General features: G+C 50.7%; 1 protein-coding gene and 1 long non-coding RNA gene across 2 annotated transcripts in view; one reads left to right on the top strand and one right to left on the bottom strand.

Annotated features, from left to right (window-relative positions):
• Positions 1 to 3,391: 3,391 nt before the first annotated feature.
• The window catches only part of LOC144296727 (cyclic AMP-dependent transcription factor ATF-7), a 100,706-nt gene continuing 86,378 nt past the window's right edge, over positions 3,392 to 17,719 (bottom strand). The window contains exons 8-12 of the mRNA XM_077869816.1: positions 17,436 to 17,549; positions 16,665 to 16,817; positions 13,561 to 13,758; positions 12,033 to 12,141; positions 3,392 to 8,619 (exon numbers count right to left, since the gene is read on the bottom strand). Of these exons, the coding sequence (XP_077725942.1) occupies positions 8,402 to 8,619; positions 12,033 to 12,141; positions 13,561 to 13,758; positions 16,665 to 16,817; positions 17,436 to 17,549 (792 nt within the window). The 3' untranslated portion in view covers positions 3,392 to 8,401. The remainder of the gene's footprint in view (positions 8,620 to 12,032; positions 12,142 to 13,560; positions 13,759 to 16,664; positions 16,818 to 17,435; positions 17,550 to 17,719) is intronic.
• On the top strand, positions 11,263 to 15,490 carry LOC144296728 (uncharacterized). The gene is made up of 3 exons (XR_013363715.1): positions 11,263 to 12,343; positions 13,198 to 13,360; positions 13,524 to 15,490. It is a non-coding gene; the product is annotated as an uncharacterized LOC144296728 (long non-coding RNA).

Genomic DNA, 17,719 nt, shown 5'->3' with positions numbered 1-17,719 from the left:
ATGGGGAGCCGGCCCCTCCCGGCTCGGGCTCGGCCGCCCGCCGCTCCCGGAGCCCCCACCCTGCCCGGGGCGCGGGGCCTCCTGCGGGGGGGGGCAGAGGCGGCGGCGAATCCCAGAGGAGCGGCCCCAGGACGCGGCCCCTAACTCCCCGCGAGGGCCCCGACGGCGGCAGCAGCGCGGCCCGGGTCCCGGCCCCGTCCACGCCGCCCGCGCCGCCTCTTACACCTGCCGGCCCCCGCCCCCCCCTCCCCGCCGGCCCGGCCCGAAGCCTGCGGTTCGACTGTTCGATGCCTAAGCCCGTCGGCGGGGCCAAGCGGCGTCGCCCGCCGCGGGCTCGCTCAGAGCCCGGCCTGGGGGCCTGCGGGGGACCCCGTCCCTCGGCGGGCGCGGAGCTCGGGGCGCGCCCTGCTCTCCCGGCTCGGGGGGCGCGGACGGGCTCGCCGGGAGGGCGGCCGCGGGCGGGTGGCGGTCGCCGCTCTGAGGCGGGGCCGCTGCGTCCCCGCTCCCGAGCCGCCGGCAGCGAAGCGCTGCTGCCCCCCGGTGGCCACAGCTGTGCACTGGCGCCCGCGGCCGCTCCCCGAGGTGACGGGACCGGAGGCCGGGTCGAGGGGCGACCTTAGGGCGGGTGACGGGACCCCGCCCTTTCAGGGAAAAGCCAGGCCCTCGCGGTCGGCCGCCCGCGCCAGCGTCGCCTCCCACCCGACTCCCGCCTGGCGTCGCCGCGCCGCGCCCCGAGCGCCTGAGGCCCCGTCTGGCGACATCACGGCGCGCTCGCGGCTCCCACGGAGCTTTGGGGGGCGCAAGCCCGGCCCTTCTCTGTTCTCACCTGAGGCGCGGGGCTCCGCGGGGGGCACCCGCCTGCACCTCGGTGCGCCGCAAACGAGGCCACTAGGCCTGTCGCCAGGAGGCGGTGACCGGTCAGCGACTCGGAGGCACAGGGCGCTGCGGGTGTGCGCATCCCGGCCCCTGCGGTCAAGGACGAGCGGCCCGAGGGGGCTCGAGTCGCCGGGCTCAGGTCCAGCCGAGCCCCCACGCCCAGGTCGGAGGGGACGCGTCTCTCCCCGTAGCTGCAGGCCCAGGCCCGGGCCGGCTCCCCCCGACGACCGCAAGACGCTGTACCGCAGGGACCCGGTGAGCCTGCGCTCCGGGCCCGGGAGTCACGCTTGCGCCGCACCGGCCGTGAAGCGCACCGCAGCTTTCTAGCTGAAGAAAATGTGCACACCTAGATTTTGAAATATTGCTTAAAAATGCTAACCATCACCCGAGCTTTTATTTTACTTTTTAAAGATTTTATTTCTTTATTCATGGGACCCAGAGAGAGGCCGAGACACAGGCGGAGGGAGAAGGAGGCTCCCTGGAACTGGGATCACGGCCTGTGGCGGGCGCTCAACCGCTGAGCCCCCCAGGCGTCCTACCACCTGAGCTTTTAGTGAGTTGTAATCAAAAAATTTTGGCGGGGGGGGGGATCCCTGGGGGGCTCAGCGGTTGTGCGTCTGCCTTCGGCTCAGGGCATAACCCTGGGGTCGTGAGATCGAGTCCAGCGTCGGGCTGCCTGCAGGGAGTCTGCTTCTTCCTCTGCCCGGGTCTCAGCCTCTCTCTGGGTCTCTCATGAATAAAGAAATAAAATATTTAAAAATGTTTTTGTTTTGTTTTTTGTTTTTAAAGTAAGCCCCGGGATCCCTGGGTGGCTCAGCAGTTTGGCGCCTGCCTCTGGCCCAGGGCACGATCCTGGAGACCCGGGATCGAGTCCCACGTCGGGCTCCCTGCATGGAGCCTGCTTCTCCCTCTGCCTGTGTCTCTGCCTCTCTCTCTCTCTGTGACTATCATAAATAAATAAAAATTTAAAAAAAAAATAAAGTAAGCCCCGCACCCACCGTGGGGCCGGAACCCAGGATCCTAAGACCAAGGGCCCCGCGCTCCACCGCCCGAGCCACCCAGCAACCTGCGGTTGTCATCGCGCTGCTGGCGGGGCCCTGCCCCAGGGGTGCTCGGGCCCAACCACCGGGCTGCGCAGTTCCTTAAAACTGACCATGAAGTTGGCAGCGGGGATTGGCTCTTCCTGTCCCGGGCCGTTTCTCTGGAGTGTGCGATGCTATGTGACGGCTTTTTACCTGCAGAATTTCCAAAATTTTCTTTATTGTCTGTAGTATTGTTGTTGTTTTTGGTTTTTTTGGTAAGATTTAGTTGTAAGTCGTCTCTACACCCGGCGTGGGGCTGGAACTCCCAGCTGGCAGATCAGCAGTCGCCCGCTCCTCTGTCGGAGCCGGCCGGCGCCCCTGGAGTAGTTTCTACTTCATCATTTCTAGTCTTCACGGCACCTGCACTCGGAGACCCCACCTCCGGACACCAAACTCTGCTCATCTGTAAGAAGCAACTCGTTTGTCCCGGTTTTATCCCGAGACGCAGGGACCCCGTCCCATCTGCAGGCCCCACCTCCAAACAGTTCCGCTGTTTCCCCCACAGCTGCGGCTACTTCCTCCACTGAAGTCTTGTACCTTCGATTTGTAAAAACAAAACCACACGCGCGCGCACGACGTGCGAAGGGCAGGGGTGCGGTGCGGTGGAGAGCGAGGCCCGCGGTGCGGGTGGGGGACCCCACGGGTCTGTGGCCTGGGCGCTGGCCCACCGTTTCCCCTTGCCCCGTCTCAGTCTGGCCTGGCGGCGGCAGCAGCTCCCACCGTCCCTGCAGCCCCCTGGGCCCCGGGCACAGCGCAGGGCAGACCGCCACTGTGGCCCCACTCCCCTTGTGCCAGTTAGGGACGCCAGCCAGCCACAGAGCCCCCCACCCCCCGTCCTGCCCGGGCTCCTCAGCCCGCTGCCTGTCCCCGCCGTGCCGGTGATCCAGGGACACTGTGAGGAGCTAGCAGTGGTCGCCACCCCTCGCCGTGGCTCCTGGCCACCACCTGTTTCCTCGTCACTCCCACCTGCTCCTGAGCAGGCTCTTCCCGCACCCCCCGAGCCCACAATCAGAGCAGGCTTCACTTTCTGCACCCCCAGTCCTGCCCGAAACTTCCTGACAGTTGGGCTTGTTTTTTTTTATCGGGAGGAAGTTGGGGTCATAACGCTGAGAGGCCGCTTGCCTGGGACCCGTACCACCCCTCATCCACATGGGGCGCCCGGGGCTGGGAGGGCTCCCAGGACGCCGAGGGCCTGCCCCCGGGGCGCAAAGATCTGAGGCCTGGTCTCTGTGCCCTCTTGGGTGTTACGTGACCTACACAAGCCACCTACCTTCTGAGGCTGTGCCTTCCCTGCATTAAAAGGAGGGACAAGACTCCTGCTCCCGTTCCTAGGAGATGGGAGAGCGGGAAGGGCGCACGCGAGAGCCCGGGGAGCTCCGAAAGGGTGGCCAACGGGACGTGCAGCGGAGGGTACCGAGGCACGAGACGGGACAGTGGTTCTCCTGATAGTTTAATGTTATATTTGCAGCATAAATAAGGCACAATATATGTCAGGGCGGGGGAGCGGGAGAAGGCCTGGCTGGGGGGGACTGCGGGGGTCAGGGGGTTAAGGGGAGGGGAGCCGGAGCGTCGCGGGGAGGACCGTGAGAGCCTGCTCTCAGGGATCGTGCAAGGAAAGGGACGAGACGCTCTGGGAGCAAAACAGCCTGTAGCACCACAGCCTCCCGCACGGGACCGGGCCCAGAGCCGGGCTCCTGTGCGACGGAGACGTGTCGCTACCTGTCCAGGATACACGGATGAAGAGAGCGAAGCAGAGGTGTGCGCTGCTTGCTTCCAACACATACTATGTCCGGAGGCGACAGCCTCCGCTGTTGGGGCTGGAGGCTCATCTCCCTGCCTGAGAGGGGGTGCGGGGGGGGGGTGCACGCACGGGACAGCAGGGGCTCCAGCCAGTCCTTCCTGCAACAGAGTGTGGAGTGACCCGTCTACAAGGGGACAGGGGACAATTCCCGTCCAGACCAAGGCAGAACAGGTTTCAGGAAGAAGTAGAAGGAAGACAAACAGATTCTGAGATGAATGACGCGGTTGTTGTTCTAATGGGGGTGGAGGGAGGGACCGGGGAAAGGGAACGATGTGTTCGCGCTAAGGCAGAGGATGGTACTGAAATACCCCGACGCCAGCAAGGATGTCCCGGCTTGCCCCTAAGGCCGCGGGCCCCATGCCCGAGTGTGCCTTAGGATCCCGCGGGGTGCTTGTTAGAGCCCAGCCCGAGTTTCCGATTCAACAGGTCTGTGCTGGGGCCCAAATGTGTGCATTTGTAAGAAGCTCCCAGATGCTGGTGCTGCTGTGCTGCTGGTCCTGGACCACATCCCGAGGCCCACCACCCTGAGGGAAAGTCAGCGGAACCAGTGCTCACAGCCATTTCTTACGGTGAGAACGTCACCCACCGGCAGCTGCGGCTGGCGAGCAGCTCTGGGCTACCGGCCCCCCGCCCCGTTGCAAGAAGAAAATGAACCCCAGCAGCCACAACACAAGCCTGCATCTACAAGAGACGTAGCTGCCCTTCCCTGCCCTACTCTCCCCAGCCTGTTCTCAATCTGGGTAGCACTTTACCCCAAAGAGAGACGAATGAACCGGTAACAGAGGCTGGGAATGGTGGCCAGCAGCCTATGCCCATTCCTGCTGGGTCACCACTCTGGGGTGGGTGGGTGGCTGGGGGGACTTCTGTCTGTGTGTACATGCGTGTGTGCAAACACAAACAGAGGAATATCAGTTCTATAGTAGGAGGGGGATGATTAGGGTTGTGAGAGGCTGAAGTAGGATGGGGATCCTCTAATCTGCCTTAGGACCCTCACCTGTCCGGTTCCTCCCTCCGCCCCTGTCAAACAAAAGTCTAAAGAAAGCAGAAAGAGCATATCAACAAAGGCATATGTGATATAACTAGGAGGACTGGCTTCTAAACGGACTGGTTATGAAATTAAAGAAAAAAAAAGAATACATTTCCTTCCTGTGTATACAATGTACAATATTAATGAAAAATAATGATTTGGGGATGGGAAGGAAGTCACGAAAGAAAGAGGGCGCTTCTGGGGGAAAGGCTGTCTCAGGGCTAGCACCTTTAAAGGAGCCTCTCAGTGTGGAGCAGGGGAGCCTTGGAAACCCGAGGAGGACTATTTTGGTGTTGGCTTGGTGGTTCAGGGTGTAGACGGGGCATGGTTATGGCTAAGGACCCTGTCGACCAGGATGGGTGGTGCTGGAGGGCAGTGAATCAGGACAGGCGCCAAGAACAACAGGACGGGCCCAGGGAAGGCGGCCGTGGCATGGGCTTCAGTTAGGCCATCTCCTTGTCACCACTGCCGAGCGTGTATGGTCTAGTGCTTAGAGCCAAGGACCGGAGCGGAGGCTGAGGGAAGCCAGATTTGGGGTGTCCAGCCAGCAGGGGAAGGGTTAGCAAGGAGGGCCTACTTCTAGTTTTCTCTAGCAGCGAGGGAAGCGTCCTCAGACTTTCCAACTCCGAGCGAGCTTTCTTTCCAAGGAAGGAAGCCTGCAGGGCCAAAGACCCGGCCTGGTGCCTTTGTCAGGGCCTTGGTTACGTCCCAGCTGGGTCTCTGGAGCGAGGTGGGAGGCCTGCGTCTTGCGTTCCCGCAGCAGAGTCCCAAGGCTTCCATAATCCCAGCTCCTCTCAGAATCTTCCCTTAGGCCCCTAGGAGGGGCAGGGCCATTAAGAAGGGCTAGGTGACCGCCCTCGATGTTTGGTTCTGGTCCCCATGAGCCCGGAAGCAAAGGGCAGGGGAGAGTGGCCCCAAGGCCAGCAGCAGTAACAAGGTAAGACGTCCCCCAACTCGCAGGACACGCAACTGCTGTGCCTTCTCAGTGCGGCGCGCGACCACCTAAAGAGCTCTCTGGGGGTGCTGTCCCGCCCCCTCCTACTGCTGTGTTAGGTTCTGGGAACACCCCCCCACTGAGGGCCCCAGTGAGAACTTCCTGATGAAAACGGAATAGGGACTCAAGAGAATGAGACATGGGGACTAAGAAACTAAACAGGAACCTCTAACTAGGTTAGCCACCCTACACGGGCACAGACAGGTGGGGCTCACTTCTTCCGGGGCCCCCGCGGAGAGGCAGGGCGTGTGTGTGCAGTGACAGATGGGTTCTTAACTTGAAAAACACCTGACTACGGGGGGAAGAAAAATAGTCAAGGGTCTCACGAAGGCTCCTTGGGAGCCATAAACTCAGTCAAGCTTTAGGGCAAGGCTGCTGGTGGGAAATCAAGAAGATAAAAAATGAAACACAACTAAAGCAGAAGAGAGTCCCAGGGCGCCGCCTTCCAAAGGAAAAGTCCTGAGTACGAGTTACGGCTGGGCGCTGTTAAAGGCAAACGGAGTCCCTGGAGGTGGGAACTGGCATCCTGACCATCTGCTGTGCCATTTGCTAGACTGAGTCACCTCAGGGGCTGTTGCTGTTGGGTCCTGGGTGGTAGAGGATGAGAGAACCATGTTTTCTCTCCCCTCCCGTCACCAGGTGCGTCTTGTTCAGCACGGGCGCGGAGAAGCAGGACGGGAAGTGGGAAAACAAACGCAATAGAACGTGTCCTCTGACTGGCTCACCGGCGCGTCCACTCTGAGAAGATGGGGCTCCTGGAGCTTAGCACACCTCCTCATTCCCCCAGGACAGCCAACTTTGGAAGACAAGCTAAGAAAGGAAGCTGGCAGTTACCCTGTGTGTGTTTGAGATGGACGTAGGAGAGAGGGAGAGGACATGCCTGGCCTGGGCAGATGGCAGAAGGTGGCTCGGGGACAACTGCAAAGGAGTCACACTGACAGGCTATTAAAGCTGACCTACCTATCCACAGGCCTCTGGCTTTGGACGGCTTCCCATGGCCCTGGGAGAAACTGCGTAGTTCAGAGCCAAAGGAAGGTAAGAAGTCTTAATGGGGGAGAAAGAGGGACAAGAGGGATGACTTCCTCCCCCTGTAACCTAACTCCTCAAAGTAAGAATGGCTGAGGGCAGCAGTCCCCAATTTCCCAGGCAGGCCAGACCTTCACCAAGCAAGGCTCTTCTCCTGAGATCGGTACTGCTCCTCCTCTTTCTTGCCTCTTCCCATCCTACCTCACCCTCAAGCAAACCAACTCGGGACCCCTGGCTCTGATGCCTCCGAGTCCTGGGGCTGGCACTCTGGGGACGCATGGCACCTAGGGGCAGGGGGCAGAGCACCCCAGCAGCCAGCCTAGAAGCCTGGTGAACGAGAGGAAGGAGGTCTGGGGACAGGGACACTTGTGAATCAAAGACCCTAGCCCAGAGGAGAAGACAGCTGTGTGAGTCTGGGAGATGGGCGAAGGGCAAGGGAGTGCAAGAATGCCGCACACAGCAGCTCCGGAGGGCTACATCTGAAGAGAGACAGAGACGGTGACCCCCGCGACCCCGACAGGGGAACAAAGAGGGAGCGACAGAAGCGGACAGATTACCACAAGGTGTATGTATGCTTTGGCCAATAAACTCCTGTAAGACATAAAGAATCAATCCAGTAACCTGACAGAAAGAGCTTCAGACTCTACTGGTCCTGCCTGCCCCCTACTGACCCTGTGGGAGGGGGGCTGGGGCGGCGGGGGGGGACCCGCCAGCCACACCTGGGCGCTTTCCCTTCGCATCACGAGCAGCTAGTAAGGCCACAAGATGATCTCGCCAAGGCTCAGCGGCAGGTGGAAAAGGCCCCACCAGTAGACTGAGAAAACTCAAGAAGACACAAAGTGAAGTACCCAAAGCTCTGGAAATTACTGAAAAAGGACCAGAATTCTTGGGGTTTTGCTTCTTTCTTTCTGTTTTTTGTTGTTGTTATTTTTTTGTTTTTGTTTTTGGTGGCAGCTAGGGAGAAGGACTAGTTTATGGAAGAGCTGGAAAATACTGCTAATTCATACAACAAAGGTATCTTTACATTCATCATAGGTGAATGTTTGAACTAGACTTCAGGAAGGGGGTAAAGGGATAAAATAAGCAGCTAATGGGAGACAAAGCCCTAAGCCCCTTAGGTGGCTGGGGCAGGCAAGTGGATGACCTGCCATCAACACTAGCCTCCCTTTACCTAGCAGGCAGTGGCGTGCTGCTAAGGAACAGGAAGGTAACAGCCACGGCTTAGCGGGAAGACAGGGAACTGAGAAACCCGAAACCTAGAAGTGCAAGGGTTAGTGTTCAAAGAGACAGGTACACATGCATGGGCAGGGGTGATTGTTCGGACCATCTGGAAAGGCCTTTGGCTGTGGGTACATCAGAAACTGCCCCCTTTAGGGGATGATCTATGTGGCTCTGGGGCTGGGAGGCTCTTAGTACGGGTGTCAATGTACTTGACCATGTGGCTGAAAAGCCCCACATCTGTCCATTCCTCACAACACACAATTTCCACCCCCCATATTGCCATGTCCAAGGCAGATGGGAGGCGATAAGATGGCGTCTTTCTTGGCTCTCGGGCGGGCGAGCTCTGGCTGGGGACCTTTCCACCAGGGGAGGCATCATCTGCCCGCAGACTGGGACTGTGGGGTCATGATCACATGCGACTGTATCGGCATGCTCAGTTCTGTCCTTTGGCTGGCCATCTGAGTGAGGACCGAGGTGGCCACAGCTTCAGCTGCAGAGCGAACACTGAGGCCATTGCTAGGGGCTGTTGCTGAGCTGTGCTGAATCACAGGGGCTGGAGAACCCGTCGGCTCTGAGCTTTCCTTGGGGCTTTCTGCCAGGAAGGAAGGCAAAGAGCAGAGAGCAAATGGTTACAAAATAGACTGGGGAAACAAGCAGACCACACTGAGCCATAATTCTAAAGGAGCCCAAAGGAAAAGGAAGCCCATCATTTTTTGGGGGAAAACTTCCTAGAATCTTAGCTTCTAAGCCATGAAGGGGCTAAGAAATGGAAGTTGTGAGAAGGGACGCCAAGAACCAGGCCCAAATTAATTTATCTGAGTAAAGTAACCCGCTTAGCACGTTAATTACACCGTCTGGCTTCTACATCTTTGAACAGTTCATTACCCCTACTGGCACATTCTCCTTTTTTTCATGTCTTGAAAGGTGATTTAAAATAGATCTTTTTTTTTTTTTTTTTTTAAGCTATCTTCTCTGATTAATTCCCACAAGAATTTAATCATTCCATCATTTTTTATGTTCCTTTAGTATGCACTTGCACCACAAGTAAACCTGATAAATATCAAGCTACCCTCAAATGAGGGTATGAATGACCAGTTCTTGGCCCAGGTTCAGTTAATACAACAGAGAGGCCTGCTAGATCCTCCTGTCATTTAGCTAAGCATTAATGACTGCAAACATTTCTTATGGGCTACGCCACTCTGGCTAAAGTGATGATAACATTTTACTGATAAACACAAATATCTGAGCTGCATACAAAGGTGACTCTACGTTGCTCTGTAGTCAGGTTTTATGAAACATCGCATAGCCTCTACAGCTGCTTCAGCGGAGGTGTGTGGACTAAATAAGAGCCAGTGACCAATGGTTGCATTTTTGATTCACTACTGATGAATGTCTGAGTGTTCCTTCAGGATTCAGAAATCATCTCCTCTGTGAAGCCTTCTTTATTACGCTCATGAAATTAACTGTCTCACTGTTGTGCTTTCAGAGCACACATTCACTTATTCATCATTCTACTGAGCATCTTCCATGTGCCAGCACTGCGGTATAAGATGAATAAACCGGGAGCCCTGTCCTCAGGAAGCTCCCACTCCAGGGGCTCTTTGACTGGCTATCTGTGCTTACCTTATTCACAGACTGACAGGTTTATCTCCTCGTAAGTCTGAGTCTCTCAGAGGTACAATGTGTCATTGACCTGCATCAAATACCCGCCACAGCCTCTACACCACACAGCAGGAACCAAATACATCTTTGCTATAACAAATAAGTAGTGTAATGGATTGACTGCCCCTCAAAAGTTCTTGAAAGGACTGAGCAGAAAACTTACTGTATATAGACTTCATGCTGATGAATACTCAGTCCTTGCCTTCCTTACCCCATCAAAAGGAGCTGAAATGTCGATCACTAAACTTCTGGAAACACTTTCTTATCCTGGTTTCCAGAATGCTACACTCACTACTCAGCTAATTTTCCTCCTGCCTTCTTGGTGGCTCTCTGGCTCCTCTGTGGGTTTCTTCTCCTTTCTCTGACCTCAAAATGCTGGAGTACCCCAGAGCTTGGTCCTCGACTGCCTCTTTCTTTCTGTCTGTGTTCTTTCAATAATGAAACCATTTCATCTGGTTTTGCGGCTTTAAAAACTAATGACAGGCTGCTGACTCCCAAAGTTGTATCTTCAGTCTTTCCTCTCAACGGTGGGACTATATAACCAGCCTCCACGTGACACCTCACCTGTAAGCCTAGCAGGTTTCCTAGGTTCAGCTTGTCCAAATCTGAGCTGCAGATACACCTCCTAATCCATTTGCTTCTATACTTTCCTCTACTTCAACTAATGGCAACTCCGCTCTTGCAGTTGTTCAGGCCAAAAACTTTGGTGTGACTTTTGATTCTTTTCTTATATACCACCCCATCTGGCCCGTCATCAAGCCCTGTCACTCTACTTCCACTGAATTCGACGCCTTCTCACCACGTTCACTACTACCACCCTGGTCCGAGGCTCCACCACTTCTTGCTCACATGACTGCAACAGCCTCCTAAATGGACTGCTTGCTTCTGCTGGTGCACTTCTGCACTCTCTAACAGAGTGATTCTGTTCAAATATAATCAGACCAGTCATGTCAGTCTTCTTCTAAAAACCTTCTAATGGTCCCTCACATAGAGTAAAAGCCGAGGTCCTCACCATGACTGATGATGCCCTATATAAAAATGTTCCCATTAGCTTCCTTACTTCATCTCCAATTATTCTCCATCCCTGGTTCTATTTAATCCAGTCACACTAGCTAGCCTCCTTGATGTTCCTAGAATGTGCCAGGCGCACTCCCACTTTGGGTCTTTGCATTTCCTATTCTTCCCGTTGGCAGTACTTTTCTCCCATATAAATGTATAGCCAGCTCCTTCACTTCTTTAAGGTCTTTATTCAAAAGCCACCTCATCTAAAATTTCAACCCTGCTGCCAACATTTCATATTCTCCTTATTTTATTTTTCCTCCAAGCATTTACTCTTATCTAACATACCATATATTGTACCTATTTATTTTGCTTATTATCTGTCTCACCTACTAAAATATAAGCCCCTCAAGGGCAGGGATTTTAATCTAATCTATTTGGTTTTCTATTATATCCTCAGCATATAAAACAGTGTCTGGCACGGAAGAGGCTCAATCAGTATCTGCTTATGAATGCATGTATCCTGAAGTACATATTAAAATTAAAATTTAAATAGAAGATGTTTAAAATGAGTGATGTGGTTACTCTTTTTCTATGGGAACACATCTTCGAAATAATAAGGACAGTTAGTGGAAAAATAATTCAATATATCAACGTTCGATAGCCAAAATTTCTAGGAATTTATTAAATTTGTAAAGGAAAATGATTCATTAGCTTTCACTGCCCATAAGCAAATTATTCACAGTCATTTTAATTTCAGGATTGTGCTTGTCCTGAGCATGACTCTACGACCATCTTTTTCTAGCACTATTTTATGTGTGCACATAGGTTACAAACTAAAACCACCACTGGCTCATCATAAGAAAGATAAATATTTCACAAAGGTTAACAAATGCCAATGTATCATCTGTTGTTTATATTCTCTTGAGGCCAAGATAGTGTCTTTGGAATAAGAAAGATCTAGATGTGAATCTTGGCTCTGCCATTCCACCAACTGTGTAACTTCAGGTACATGACTATTCTGAGTGGTTTTTTTGTGTATAAATGGAGGCAATATCTATTTCATGAAAGAACTCGGCAGATGGTATAGTGCTTAACACAAAGTAGGCATCCGATAAATATTGCTACCCTGTATCTCCAACTATGATAGATAATTAGGATAACTCTATATGGTTTTGAAAACAAAATTATTTTGTAGGACTGGCTGTTCCCGAAAGGTTGCTCACTCATCAGTCTGGACTCCCCACACCATTCAGAACGGGATTATAAAATTATCAACAGTTGAGACACTCATACATGCAATTTATTGACTGACTAAGCTTGCTTAGGTTGTGAGCCACTCACCTAAATAGCCTTGGGTCTTTTTCTGTAGTGCAGTAACTGGGCAGTCTTTATGAGCTAACAGTAGCTGTTTCAACTGAGCCACCTCATTGCGTAGCAACGTGACTTCGTTCTGAAGAGAGAGGGGAAAAGAAGAGCATCAAGAAAATGCATCCTCCACCCATGAGCCCCCAGTAGCTGTTCCCACAGTGAGGACAGAATGCTGCCTGGATTTTCTCCCCTGAATCTGGGAGACGCCTGATCCCACAAGGCTTCAGACAGCTCGGGGCCAGTATAGTCATGAATTCAGTGACAGGAGCTGCTTACACTGAAAAGTAGGGATTTTTTTTTTTTTTAAGATTTTATTTATTCATGAGACAGAGAGAGAGACAGTGAAGGAGAGGCAGAGATACAGGCAGAGGGAGAAGCAGGGTCCATGCAGGGAGCCGGATGTGGGACTTGATCCCAGGGCCCCAGAATCAGGCCCTGGGCTGAAGGCGGTGCTAAACCGCTGAGCCACTCGGGCTGCCCAAATGTAGGGATTTATAATAGAAACATTACTCCTATTTAGGATAAAATAATCATACCAAAATTAATAATGCATATGTCCTTTGACTAAGAAAGCTTACTTCCAGAAATCTATTTAATAAAACTACCTACTCAAGTGCATACAATGTTAACTACGGCATTGCTGTTCTGGCAAAAAATTAAAAACATTGTAAAAATCTGTACCTTATAATACAACCACACTATACAATGTACTACCATACAGCTATTTTTTAAAAAATGAAGTAAATCCTTTATACACATGGTCAGATTTCCAGGAAATATGATCAACCTATTTATGTTAAAACAAACACACAGTCCCTCCCTGACTAGTCCATAAAAATTATAAGTGAAAAAAATTTTGCAAATACATATACGTCTGGTAGGTATACACCAAACGTATCCATAGGAAAGAGTAAGACTGGAAAAGACATACTGAAGAGGAACTTTGTTTTTGTTCTATACATTTGTGTGTGCATGTAACTATACACATGTTATATACAGAAATATATTCATATATACCTTTGCAATGAAATATTTTAATAAGTAATCAAAAGAAGGGAAAATAACATTCAAAAAATATCTGGATTATAAGTTTTCTATTTGTGCTCATGGGGTTTTTTCTTTTTTTTTTTTTATTAAGCTGCATTATCTGGGGCAAATACATTTCCCTTTAGGTGTTCCATGACCCCAGTCAGATTCTACTGATGACCTAAAAGAGTACCCTGGAGCGATGAATCTAATTCCTTCCATCCAAATGGGTCTGTGGATGATTCAGACTCTAGCAGCAGGTTTGGGAGTAGATGGTGAGTGTCTTTTCCAACCCCTGGGGAAAAGACATCAATTTCGACTGTTATGAGTTTCTTTCTGCATTCCTCCTGGTACATCTTCTGGATCTGTCCTAAAGAATTACCCATCTTCTATTATTATATTGTTTCACTTTTTTTCTGATTCATTCTCTCTTTCCAGGTTCATCAATCCCAATAATCACCCAGGACCCACTCACACTCAGCTGAATGTTCTGAGAAGTGAGTTCCTCTGCCTTCTTCTCTAGGGAGGACACCCAGAGCTTCCGCTTTTGACGGCAGCGGGAGGCTGCAGCCCGGTTACGCTCCAGAAAACGCTGCCGCCGTTCATCAGGATCTTCATCCACTGTGCGTCGCCTTCTCCCTCCAGTGCTAGGAGTGGGCTGGGCTGGTGAGACCTGGGGTTCAGGAAGAAAAAGGGGTTACCTTAAGGGAACTTTCCAAATTAAACTTGATGTCAGTTAGGTTAGTAAGCTCTGTTAAAGATCTGGTAAAGATGTACCAGTCTCTGCAACCAGAGCAAGTCTCATCACTATGCCCTGAGTTTCTTTTCTGTCTACCTCCCATCTCCTTCCAGTCTTCTCAGCCCCATACTAAGACAAGCTGCAACTCAGGTAGGAACTGATTATTTCTGAGACAGGTAGGGCAAGATGAAATGAGCATCACTTTTTGTTTCTTAACAAAAGGGAATCTTGTCAGTGGAGAAATCATAATGAGGGCTGGGTGTCAAGGGAACTTTTAAGGAGACTAGAATAAAAATATTTGAGATTCACTGATCTGGAAAACAATATACACAAACAACTGAATGCTACAAGTTTCAGAAAATGAGAAAAGATTTTACTACCACTGAAATACTGGCTATCACAGAGAGATATGGATTAGTACATCCTTATTTTTTTATTTAAAATTTTTATTTATTTATGATAGTCACACAGAGAGAGAGAGAGAGGCAGAGACACAGGCAGAGGAAGAAGCAGGCTCCATGCACCGGGAGCCCGACGTGGGATTCGATCCCAGGTCTCCAGGATCGCGCCCTGGGCCAAAGGCAGGCGCCAAACTGCTGCGCCACCCAGGGATCCCTACATCCTTATTTATATCAGCAATCACCCTCTCCACCTTGTTTGTTCTGTTGGTTTTTATTTGTTTGTTTGTTTGTTTATTTTTAATATTCTGTTGGTTTTTAAACAAAAAACCATTTTTAATCCCTTTATAATTGGTGATATAAAACTGCCTTTAGTCTTTAAACTTGAGGCTGATGTTCTCTGTCACTAAAGTACTTCTGGATCATCCTCCCTTTCTATTAGCTGGTATGTGTTCAGAGAAGACAGACCAACTTTATAATAGCAGCCAAACTTAAAATGCAGAAAGGTCAGTCATCTGTATAAAAGAAACTATATAATGTAAAACAATGCCAAAAATAAATTCTTCCTGGATCTGTTGCTATCAGAGAATATCTGTATTAGTAGTTTCCAAGTGCCAAAGCTCACATCAGTTGCATGAGAATAAGCATAAGCTTATAAAAAACAATCTTATACTCTACTTTAGGCCCTACTAATTTATGTTCTCCATTAATACAGATAATCAGGGCAGCCCGGGTGGCTCAGTGGTTTAGCGTTGCCTTCAGCCCGGGGCCTGATCCTAGAGACGCGGGATTGAGTTCCACATCGGGCTCCCTGCCTGGAGCCTGCTTTTCCCTCTGCCTCTGTCTTTGCCTCTCTCTCTGTGTGTCTGTCTCTCATGAATGAATAAATAAAATCTTAAAAAAAATACAGATAATCAAGAGATAATTTTATTTATTTACATTAATATTCTCTCTCCCAAAAGAAAAAAATGAAGAAGAAATTTAAAACTCAATTTAATGAGCTGGAGGCCCTGGGTCATTGCTTCTTACTGTACCACGGGAAGTTCATACTAATTCTTCTGAGATTTTCAATTTCCTCTTTGTCCTGAGCTCAATGGAGCACATGTAAAGACCAGTGCTTTACGGGAATGGGGAAGGAAAACAGTAGGTTCCTATTCTCTCACAGTAACTCAGTAGCTTATGCAGGGAATAGAGGCGAAAGAGCACCAAGAGAAAGAAGGGAAGAATGAGAAAGGAATCAGCAGTGACTAAAAAGGAAGTCATGTCATTTTCTTTTTTTTTTTTTTTTTTTTAATTTTTATTTATTTATGATAGTCACAGAGAGAGAGAGAGAGGGGCAGAGACATAGGCAGAGGGAGAAGCAGGCTCCATGGACCGGGAGCCTGATGTGGGATTCGATCCCAGGTCTCCAGGATCGCGCCCTGGGCCAAAGACAGGCGCTAAACCGCTGAGCCACCCAGGGATCCCGGAAGTCATGTCATTTTCTTAAGAGGGACAGCAGTACAACACAGACAAGGTGGCTACTGCTTCACCATCTCCAGGGACTGGCACCGGAAGGGGTTATAGGAGGGAGGGCAAGCTTAGCTTGCAACCAGAAAACTCAAATGAAGGCCTTTTTTGTTGGCCAAGCTTTAAGGCAGCATATGGCCACTAAATGTTAGGACATGTGGTGGTAACTGACGAAGCAGGTGGTGACATCAGAAAAAGGGGCTGGACAAAGATTTAATTCTAGAAACCCATCTCAGGTTGTTGTCACCTGTCCAGCGCAGATACTATAAAAACTAAGGCCTATTTAGTTTTCAAAAGCTTATGAAAACTGAGGCTTCCCTGAGAGAAGAACAGGACATATAAATGGGACTGCTCTCGCTTTATTAAGACTTTCATTTCTTTGTGCTAAAAAGGGAATAAATTGGTAAGGAAAGAGATTTTATTATGTCTGCTTACTGAGCCATCTTAGTACTGTGACATCACCTTTTACTAACATATTGTCATTATTCAATGTTTGCCACAAAACCTAATTGGGTAAGTATTTTTGGTTTTTGGTTTTTGCCTTTTTTTGGTTTATTTTTTGTAAGACTTACTACATGGGAAAGAGACTAGAGGAGCCTCCTTTGGTACATGAGTGGCTTGAGTGAGGGTCTGTCACATTTCAGAGGGTCCTGCAAATATGTCATTCATATGTAGAAAAAAACAAAATACAAAAATTGAGACCTCCTCTGTGCTAGCACTACATGACCCACCCAGCTTGTCTGACGTAAATATCACAGAAGAGTAGATAAAGACTGGTGCCTTTTGCTACTGTCAAACTGTTCACGAGAACCAGAGCACAAGATGCCCAGAAGACTAAACCTGCTCTTCTGTAATTTTTCTGCTCCTTGAAAACCAAAAATGACATGAGTAATGGTAACACAGTGGGCTCCCTGGTCCAAGGGCCCAACTCACCTGTGGCTGGGCAGGGGATGGGGCATCAGGGTGCTGGATGAGGATCTGGCTCTGCTCAGGACGGGCCGTCACCATGGTGCTGGCGGTACCTACCACCATTCCACATCCACCATTGATTGAAGATACCTGGTGGGTTAGGGTGGCTTTTAGTCTCTGTGGGGAAAAATAATAAAAAATAGCTTGTCAAGGGTGAGGTTCTATCAAAGGTGAGAAGAGTGGGCTTCGATTTTAATACTGACCTTACAAATCACTAAAATTTCCATGCCAATTTGCCCTTAACAGAGGAATTAAAAGAAAATGACAGCGAGAATGTGCACCTGGATCCCTAAAATGCCTACTCTGTTCCTTGGCTTTCATCCTGGGCACAGTTGGAGAGTGGGGGTTGTTGAAGTAATAGAGTCCAGATGAAAGCTCTCTCCTGGAACCCAGCCAGGTGCTGGTTACGCAGCTATTCACCTCTTGGCCAGCTCTCCTGCCCACTCATCCACCCTCCATCTGTCACCCTGGAACTGAAACAGCAAGCATTCCACTCCAATCTGTGCTGCCTCTTTTCACTGCCATGGTCTATGTACCAGGCTCTAAAGGTGGAAGAGAGGAGATAGGAGTCATGAATCAGGGTCTTTTCTTCTCCAGACCCCACAACAGGGTATCTTTAGCTTTGCAAGCCCCAGAAGGTTTCTTTGCTTGGCTCACTTGAAAAACCTAGATTGGTAACACTTCTTTCTAAAGGGCCAACATTGCCCATATTGCCCCAAGCTGGGATGTACTCACCATCTTGGCTTCTGATGGCATAGGGTGGCCAGAGGGAGAAATGGAACCACTGCTGTTAACTGGTGGGCCAGGGATACCAGGAATGTTGGGCACCATAGACACAGGTCTGGCCAGCTGGATCAAGACAAGGAAGAAAAACCAGAAGGGAACATAATACTAGTGGTGAAGCAACAGCTTCCCAAAACGAGTGCTTTGGGGTTGGCATGTCAGGGCCTGTTCTACGCAACGTGTCCATAGGGTGTAGAGGGACAGCCTGGGAAATACCTTTCCCCGTGGAGCGCTGC

Source organism: Canis aureus, chromosome 25, assembly GCF_053574225.1.
Source record: "Canis aureus isolate CA01 chromosome 25, VMU_Caureus_v.1.0, whole genome shotgun sequence".
Classification (NCBI taxonomy): Eukaryota; Metazoa; Chordata; class Mammalia; order Carnivora; family Canidae; genus Canis; species Canis aureus.
This window is presented reverse-complemented; position numbering and strand designations above follow the sequence as displayed.